This window comes from Dermacentor andersoni, chromosome 11, assembly GCF_023375885.2.
Source record: "Dermacentor andersoni chromosome 11, qqDerAnde1_hic_scaffold, whole genome shotgun sequence".
NCBI lineage: Eukaryota > Metazoa > Arthropoda > Arachnida > Ixodida > Ixodidae > Dermacentor > Dermacentor andersoni.
The window spans coordinates 77,003,024-77,011,935 of NC_092824.1; the positions used below are offsets into that span (position 1 = coordinate 77,003,024).

The 8,912-nt window shown below is 46.4% G+C and overlaps 1 protein-coding gene across 1 annotated transcript; it reads right to left on the minus strand.

The window, feature by feature from the left end:
• Positions 1-2,963: 2,963 nt before the first annotated feature.
• Rtc1 (RNA terminal phosphate cyclase 1) lies at positions 2,964-8,808 on the minus strand. The gene is made up of 7 exons (XM_050167424.3): positions 8,629-8,808; positions 7,753-7,824; positions 7,330-7,505; positions 6,275-6,597; positions 5,309-5,468; positions 4,680-4,783; positions 2,964-3,194 (listed from the first exon to the last, which is right to left on the minus strand). The coding sequence occupies exons 1-7, from the start codon at positions 8,771-8,773 to the stop codon at positions 3,053-3,055; spliced, it is 1,122 nt and encodes a 373-aa protein (XP_050023381.2). The 5' UTR covers positions 8,774-8,808; the 3' UTR covers positions 2,964-3,052.
• Between the last annotated feature and the right edge of the window lie 104 nt (positions 8,809-8,912).

An 8,912-nucleotide genomic window follows, 5' to 3' on the forward strand; every position in this document is an offset into this window, starting at 1 on the left:
TCTCCTGACGTAAAGTTTACGTGAACACCGGAAGCATCGGGCGGTAACCCACAGCGTTGTTTGAAAAGTCCGATCAAACGCGGTCCTCGTTTATAGGAGGTCACTTTTTTATTTTATTTTTTGCTTTCAAAGCAAATAGCATTGCCTACATTGAGCAGTTTTCCTTATCTAATTGACTGGCATGAGGTGAGGAGCACGCTCAAGTGGAGAACGTTTCGATGGGGCCGAGCCAGCACAGTGAAAGCCGATAACCGGATGAGAAGGGTGTTGCCGCCATCTGCAATTGGTACGCTTCCCCTTACTTAATTAGCTTGCGGCGGCTGGTCGAAAATCGCGGCGGTTTACGGCAGAAGGTTAAAAATGCCGCTAAAACGGATCCTCAGGAAATAATAGTTGGTATAGGAATGCCGTATATGTGCCAAAAAGGTGGTGGTGGTGGCAACAACTTTATTGAAAATCCGGCAAATTCGTGGCCTCGGCCTAGGCCGCCCCCGAGGAAGCCCGGAGATCCTGTCTCCTCGCTGCCTCACGGGCTCGCTAGATGGCCCACAGTTGGTCTTGGAGGTTTAAGCTGCGCAGTGCGGCCATCCATCCCGTCACAGCTTCATTTGGGAAGACTGCATTTTCTCTGCCTGCAACCTCACATGCTAGAGAACGTGCCTAAGGGATGCATGAGCCCTGCTGCATAGTTTACAGTTATCGTCTGAATAGATATCCGCATATATCCTCCCGAGATGAACAGGGTTGGGGAAAGTCTTGGTTTGTAACTGCACCAGTCTACCGCTGAGGCCCTGCCGAGTTTGGGGCTAGGGGGTGGATAAACACGCCTGGGATTTTTCATAAAATTTCGTAATGTCGCAGTATCTGCTCATTCTGTCCCTCTCTGGCCATCCGTCCGTTATATTTCCATTGTCCAGAGAGATCCTTCAACGCGGGCGCGGAATGTGAGACCGCGCTACGCGGTGGGCGTCCTCGTTGAGGTTGGATACGGGGGTGTCGTGGGACGTGCACTCTTAAAACGCTTGCACCCTTTGGGGTGTATATTTGTCCCCCAACAAGAATCGTCATCTGCCTTGCTTGCGTTTCCTTTCTTGAAAACTCGGCGCTCGCTACTTTCCTGTCGAGAATGCTGCGTCACACTGATAACGCGCATGCCGTTCGTGACTGGGAAGTACCGGGCTCACAGCGTTAAAGAAAGGAACCGCGGGCAAGACAGATGACGATTACGGTTGTGGGACAAGATAAGCCCCAAAGGGTGTAAATTTTTCTAAGAGTGTGTGAGCCGGGAACCATATAATGTGTCGTTCCTCCGTCTCCCCGGAGGTAACATAGTTCGCGTTGGCTTAGAGTGTAGCCTCGGCCTTCGGCGAAATTCTGCCTTATGCATAGTTTCTAACTGCCGTCTGCAACCGAGGTTAACCATGCCTAGGGCAATCGCCACCTCTTCCGTTACCTCAGGGTTTTTGCCACGCATACTAGACGAACTGACCAACTGTTTGTCGGTATTGAGGACTGCCAGTGCGAAGGCACATCGATCCTCGTGTTCTACCGGTCTACGAAGAGCGCTTCCTTGTCCCTACCAAAGGCTTGTAGTAAAGCCTTGGCTTTGCTCTCCGACCCTGATTGAGTGCGGGGTGCATGTTATTGGGTAGGTGATATTTTCTATACCTCACAACGCGACCTTGAAACAAAGATCTCAGGCTTTCACTTAATAAGCCACACGCAGAGGGATGTGCCACAAGCAATACTAGATGAGATGCACAAAGCATCTCATCACGTGGCAGAAAAATTGTCGGAATATAGAACTCGCCTCAAAGCTCCTCTTACATCAGTATACCACCTTCATATTGCTTGAAGAAAAAAACCAACCTCCTCATAAACGTTGCCTTGAGCGTTAGCGATTGTGCTATCAGCATTTCTCAAAAATTTCAACACCACTGGGGCGCGCAACTAGCCCAAAATAACGCGCCTTCATAGAATGCTGCGACCCGTCCGCGGGTCGCAGCATCCCAGCATCTGCTGCATCCCACATTTGCTGCGAGATGACAACAGGTCAACAAATAGGCGGCTGCCGCTGTATGTAGTGCGCGACACCAAAACAAAAATGGCGGCCGGCGGAGCAAGCCGAACGCGCTGATCGCAATTTTTTTTCTTTTCGTGAGTACATTACGTGCCTTGAAACAGTTTCTTCCGTATCAGTAATGAATATCATTAATATCGGCAAGTTTGCGGCAATAACGTAGCCACGTCCACTTTGAGGGGATAGAAACAGAGATGGGCGCGCTTAGCTGCCAGTGACACAGGAACACATGGCGGGCAGGCTGCGGAAACTGCAGCATTTGTCTTCACTACTGTCCTAATACGGCACGTTTCCGCTAAGGGTGGACGAATACCTTAGCTGTGTTACAAGCGTCGGCGTATGAACAGGGTACACTTCTAACATGTCAGTGTAAACGTGGCTGCCATCGTTGCCGCTCGCGTTTTGTGTGCCCACAAGTGCAGACGAGAAGAATCGAAAGGCGCGTTTTTTGTTGCTGTTGACCACAACCATTATAAAGCCTACACACAATAAAGGCAAATTTAGATGTAGCTCTTTTTTTTCTGTCATGGAAGTGCGGAAAGTGATGAAAGAAATGAAATTGGGCATCTGCTTAAGAATTTTTGGTGCGTGCAGACCGCTTGGTTTGTCTTGAAGAGTCGCTCGCATAGCATTCGACAAATGGTAAGCACGATGATTATTAGCTAGACTTGGCACACGACATATCGCTGCGGATAAGTTCGGGGAGCGATCATTACACGGGAAATTTAAAAAAAAGCGAATTTTGACTACAAACTTCAAGGGTGCGACCATTACGCAAGTGCGATCGATACGGTATTTTTGCTTCTTAAAGTAGAGCTGCCTGAAGCAAATCCCTCGAGCATAATTTTGTGGAGTAGAACAAGACGAACAGAGCTGATGCAAGTCCCTCTTAAATAAGTTTATTTACAAGTTTCTGTTCAACAAAAGAAAGTCAGACCCCTTATGAGGCAGCAAGGCGCCACTGCAGCGATGCTAAGATGTCGTCTTTGCCAAGTTGCTGAATCCAACCCCTACACATGTGAGCTGGACTTTGGGTGCCCCTTCGCCTGGGCAATCACCCTCCACCTTGAATGTTACGCCAAGGAAATCCCGAAGATGGCGTAGCATTTGTATCCTGAAAAAGCAATGCCTAAAGTCATTCTTCAAGCGAAGGCACTCAGAAGCTGCAAAATGCCAGGCATATATAAGCTTAAACAACACAAGCCACCCTATGCTCGCCTTATGTCAATCCAAAAAACAAAGTCGGAAATATTCCAAAGAAGGAACGTCCCTCTTTGGTGTGCACCCAGATTACAATTACATGACAGCATCATTTGATGGCTGAAAAAGGCTATGAACGGGGATCACTGTCTCACCAGCCAGTTACCACAACAACTGGGCACACTCATGTTCCACACCATTTTATGCTGCCTGTTGATCGTCTTCTCTCCCTAGCATGCTTTGTCTCCGCAATTCTCGTCCCACTACACACCTCATTGTTCACTCATGCAAACACTAACAGGGAGTCAGTTTCTCATAAAGTGAATCTCAAATGTGTCCTTTGCCACTGTTCCCACTTCGGCGAATGGCGGCAGACTCTTCGGTGTGCCCTGAGCAGACTAAACAATCGTCCTTTTAACAAAGCTAAGGTTCTTGGCAGTATGGCCTCATCGCTCATTAATCCAGAAAGCTGCGCAAGCTCTTTACAGTATGTGGAGGTCAGACTTGAGTGCCTGGCTGTAGATACATCGCATGTTGTCTAGTTCGAGTGATTGATACGAGCTCCTCTCATTTCTCTTTCACTTGCTCATCCCCATTCTCATATGTAGTGTGGCAAACAGGACAGCCTAGTTACTTTCCCTGCTTTTTCTATCTCTATCTCTCTCTGTGTCTTTGCAGTTTCTGTCTACAATTAAAATTGTGGACAGAAAAGAATTTTTGCCTTGAAGAAAGAAAATGCCTTGAACAAGGCAGGACGACAACAAATTTTGCGAATTACAAATAGTACTCGAAATATGCACCCACTAGTGCAGTAGGTTCCAGCTTCTTGGTGTACAAGTAAACAAAAAAAATGTAATGTAAGCAAACACACAGATAAGGACAGCTCCAGAGCTAGGGACAATGGCCAGGAAGTCACAAGACAAACATAAAATTCTTTCCTTAGAAGCTACAAAAATGCCCACTGAGAGTGTTTTTCTATTGCACAAGGGAAGTACATCACAGCTCCAGAGCTAGGGACAATGGTCAGGAAGTCACAAGGCAAACATAAAATTCTTTCCTTAGAAGCTACAAAAATGCCCACTGAGAGTGTTTTTCTATTGCACAAGGGAAGTACATCAAGCTTTCCTTTCAGCTTTCTTATTGGTGGTACACCCTGTAGCCCTATGAACCCTTGATCTATCGTAGCATAGGACTCCCACAGCCTTCACTGAGCACACATTCATTCCAGACAGAGGATGCCACAAAAACTGTGCTCAATGCACTTTTACAATTCGATGCAGGGCAATCAGTGTGCTGTGTACAATTCATATTTTTTTCTTACCTAAGATTCTCAATTTATTTTTCAAGTGAATGTTTGTCACAAGAACAACCTAGTGAAAGTAATCCTTGTTACACTTACGTGTAAGGTGTCAAGGGTCCAACAGTGCACTTGGAGACATCAGGAGGGCCAAGACACATACACAGGGCTGCCAGACCTTGGTTAGATGAGTCAACACAACCACCCTGTAATGTTAAAAGAAAGGGAAATAGCATGTTTATTTTGGCTCTTTGGTACATCCTGTTAAACAGCAGCTTTAAACACTGCGACACAGGACACAGCAAAAGGACCACAGGACAGAGCACTGCCTTGTGGTCCTTTTGCTGTGTCCTGTACTGTGCCGTTTAAGGCTGTTGTTTAGTAATGATTACTATTTGAAATTTAGATGATAACCAGTTCAAGGATTTTGGCATGAAGAAATTAATATTCTCATTAACACAGCGCTGTTTTCACTGTAGTGCTTGTGGAATGTACTGGCCAGCAATAGTAGTGGGAGACCCACATGCACTGCCTGTTTTCAGTGACCATGCAATGTTAGTGCTTGCTGTTTGCAGCAATGGTGCAATGAGCATGACACGTGCAATGCGTTCTTACTTAAAGAAAGTGCTTTGCATAGATAAACATTTGCATTCGGAAGTTGGGTTTATGACGGGTCTTACCACCACACTTGCACGCCTGTTAAACTTAACAGAGTGTGGTGAAACTCTTACCCGGTATATCTCGCGGAGCAATGCGCGAGCTGCCTGCTCTCCAACATCCTCGGGCACGCTGGGGCTCTCAACAACTCCTGCAGGATTAGACATGGCTTCCGCGCAGAGGAAGGCACCCTGGGTCGTTTCAGCCACCAGGCAGATGCCAAAGCCAGGAGATCTAGTAAGGAGAATTGGTTGCTGTACAGGTGACTCTAATGGTGAAGACACACTGCTTGAAGAACAGTAGGCATGTAATCTACATGAACATATGCACTGTTCTTTCTTTTAAAATTTCTAAAGAATTCAACAGAGATGGCTGAAGCTGTTCCTACATTTTATGATAATTTGTTCTTTTCTTCAATATTCCAGTATGCCTCCCACTTTGTCCTTGCTACGCTCCACGATTTTATGTAACTAATTATATATAATTGTCAAATAGGCAGTAGATCTTTGTATCATGCATCCTCACTCATGCCTATTATGTGGCAAGGACACTGGCCCCACTGTCCTTGCCATGTATAATAGGGTGTGTCCGGCAAGTATTTGAAGCTAGCGGGGTTCTTCGACGACAATAAGTTTGGGGGGTCGTTAACTAAGACAACTTAAGTACAGTGCCTGTATAAATGCTTGCTGTTTACAACACCTTGTGTTGCATCGTCTTTCTGTACAGTACTTCAGCAGCTCAACTACATCCTTGTGATTCTATGGTTAGCAACACTAACAAATCCTTGCTCAGCGATAACCTCAACCATCACAGCACTCTGAACACTACAACAATATGAGAGAGTTCAAGGAATAGTAGGCATAAGTATTTTATGCACAGTAATTGTGCCTCAGAATACCCACAAAGTAGCATTGGCAGAACCCAAACCCATATGCACAGAACTTAAACTCGGTTACCGAGGGCCGATACCACCTGCTAAATCGTGGCCTGCTATTTCTAAAGCCCTCTGGTAAATACAAAATGGACTGCTCAGCCCCTACCTGGTACCCTGGGCACCGCCTGTGTGGTCAGTGTAAAGGTACACGTCCGGCAGGAAGCCCAGCAGGACACCCTTGGCAGCAGACACCACACGGTTGGCCACCGTGGGCGACACCCTCACAGTGAAGGCCCACCCGCGCACTCGCTTCACCTTGCCAGAGTTGAGCAGACGCACAGGCCGCAGCGAGCGGCAGATGGGCGCACGAAAGCGCACGCGGCCGCCGCCCAGGGGTGCCACTGCGCGGCTCATGATGGTAATGTCAAGGCCTTCTGTGAAGATGAAGCGACCGAGCACTGGTAGGCTGGCTTGCTTGATGGCATCAACCTAACAGAGAAAAAAAAGAAATAAAAAGCAGAGGCAAATGCTGGCAAGAGCAAAATAATTTTTTAAAATCTGACGGCATACAACTACATTTACAATTACAGTACATACCTTGTTTGCAGAAATATAACACTTATTTTGCAACAGTTTGAGACTACCAGCTTGGACAGGCATGTTGTATTTTGTTCATGCTACAAATGTGATGTAACACTTTTTCACTTTGTATTCTACAATTCGAAATGTGGCAAGCTTAACCACCACACGACGGAGAATTGCAGTAAAGGCAACCTCTCAATGGCCAAGATGGAATACAGACCTACCTGCCGGCGTGAAATGGAGCGTATATCGGCAAGAAAGCAACTATGGAAAAAAAAGGGAATTAACATCACACGGTGGCACTAAGGCCCTCTGTGCTATGCATTGCAAGCCTACACATTACCTGGTGCATTCACTGTATTGTAAGTTCACTATAATCGGAACCTTACATATCTCTTTTTTTTTTTTTCTGAGTTATCAAATGCCCCCTCTTGCATTATACTATATCCTTGCAACATGGTAAATTGTTCATAACAAAACACAAGAAGCCACCACATCCTGGCATTCCCACACATATAACACCACAACAGCGCCAGTTTTCCATCTATTTAATTATAAGGAACTATGCTGCTCTGCCAACTTCAATTACTATGAACAGTCCTTCTGAGGTGGCAATACTGGACAGCCACGTATTCTCACCGAAGGATCAAGCGGGTGATGAGTGACGCCCGTTAGTGTGGCATCCAGCGGCTTCTTGCAAAATGGAGCCAGGCACAACAAGGCCTCCAGGTAGTAGCCCACTGATCGCTCTGTCGAGCAATCGTGCTCCACTTTGCCCCCATACAGCAGGCCCGGCCTGTAGCGCACGCATGTTCCTGTAGTTTTCAAGAAGAAAGCACTAACAACAGTCAAGCCTTAGACTAAGCAATACCTGTTACAATAGTCGAGAGCATGCGTTTAAGCATAAACAGAACAAGCAGGTAATAGTCAACTGTGGCGCACTATACCACAACTAAATATTGCATCCATGCATTTACAAAAGAACACATGGTATTCCTGCGCAATCATTCACTGTGTAGCTGCCTAAGCAGGTGAAAACGTCTAGCAGAACTAGAAGCCCACCTGTTTCGCTGATCTCAACAGCACTTCCATTTGTGACCTTTTCCAACAGCTTGAGCAAATCTACCTCGAACTCTGCAAGAAAAAAATACCCCACATTTAGAAAACGTCGCTCAGGGAAGTTCGGGATGCAGTTTTGATCCGCAAGATACAAACACGAAACTGTGCCAACTCTTTAAAAGCGGTATGGGGAAAAAACGAATGGGCACTTTTCTGAATGCAAGGGCAATTCTCAGCACTCTTTGTAGCAAAGCATGAACTGTGCGAATTCACACATTCATACGATATATAAGTGCGCACACAGTTTGACTTTGCGCAACTGTGCCCTGTCCTCTTGCTGTTCATTACGGCTGCTTTTTGGTGATCTGCACATTCAACGTCGCCTATTCTGTATACAATGCGAGTGCACATTTTGATGCAGTCAGATAGCTACACGCCATATCTACAACACTTATCATTCACAGACCAGCACCGAAATAAACACGAGTTCCACGTATTCGCTGTCACAACGCCGTTAGCATAGATTCAGGACTCGTGCATGCGATCAAAACGTTCCTGTCTATTGCGGGTTCCCTACTGTCTGTAGAAACGTGTCGTCCTTCCATGCCGTTAGCCTTGGAAGTGTCCAAAGAACCACAAACAGAACGTGCTCGCAGTTCGCGCATGCCACCACCACGTAACCACTCTCATTCGTGAACAGACTGACTTAGGAGTTAAGCTCTTTGTTCTTTCTTTTAAGCTTGTGCTTCTCGCAAGCAGCAAGAGGACAGCTGTGGGAAACTAATACTGGGAAAGTTCGCTTCACAGAGGAAAGTTGGCATCTTGACAGCTGCTTCACTGGAGAAGAACACGAAAGAACAGTGTAAAAGGGGATCGTACGTCTTAAACCGGGTTCTTCATCTCTGTGGCGTATGTTCTTGATTTCTACCGGCTTGCTGCTGAGGGTAGACAGCACAAGGCGTTGACGGAAAAAATTGCAGCCGCTGTAAGTCTGCGAACACGCCGCCGAACGGGGCGCCGCCATCTTTGCTATCTGCTGGTGGCGTGGCACGGCTTGGATGGAAACAGCTCCAATTAAAAATTGATAAAAATGTGTAGCTATCCAACCGATCCAACCCAACAGCCTTAAGCAACAAAATGTAGGCTCTACAAATTAAAAGATA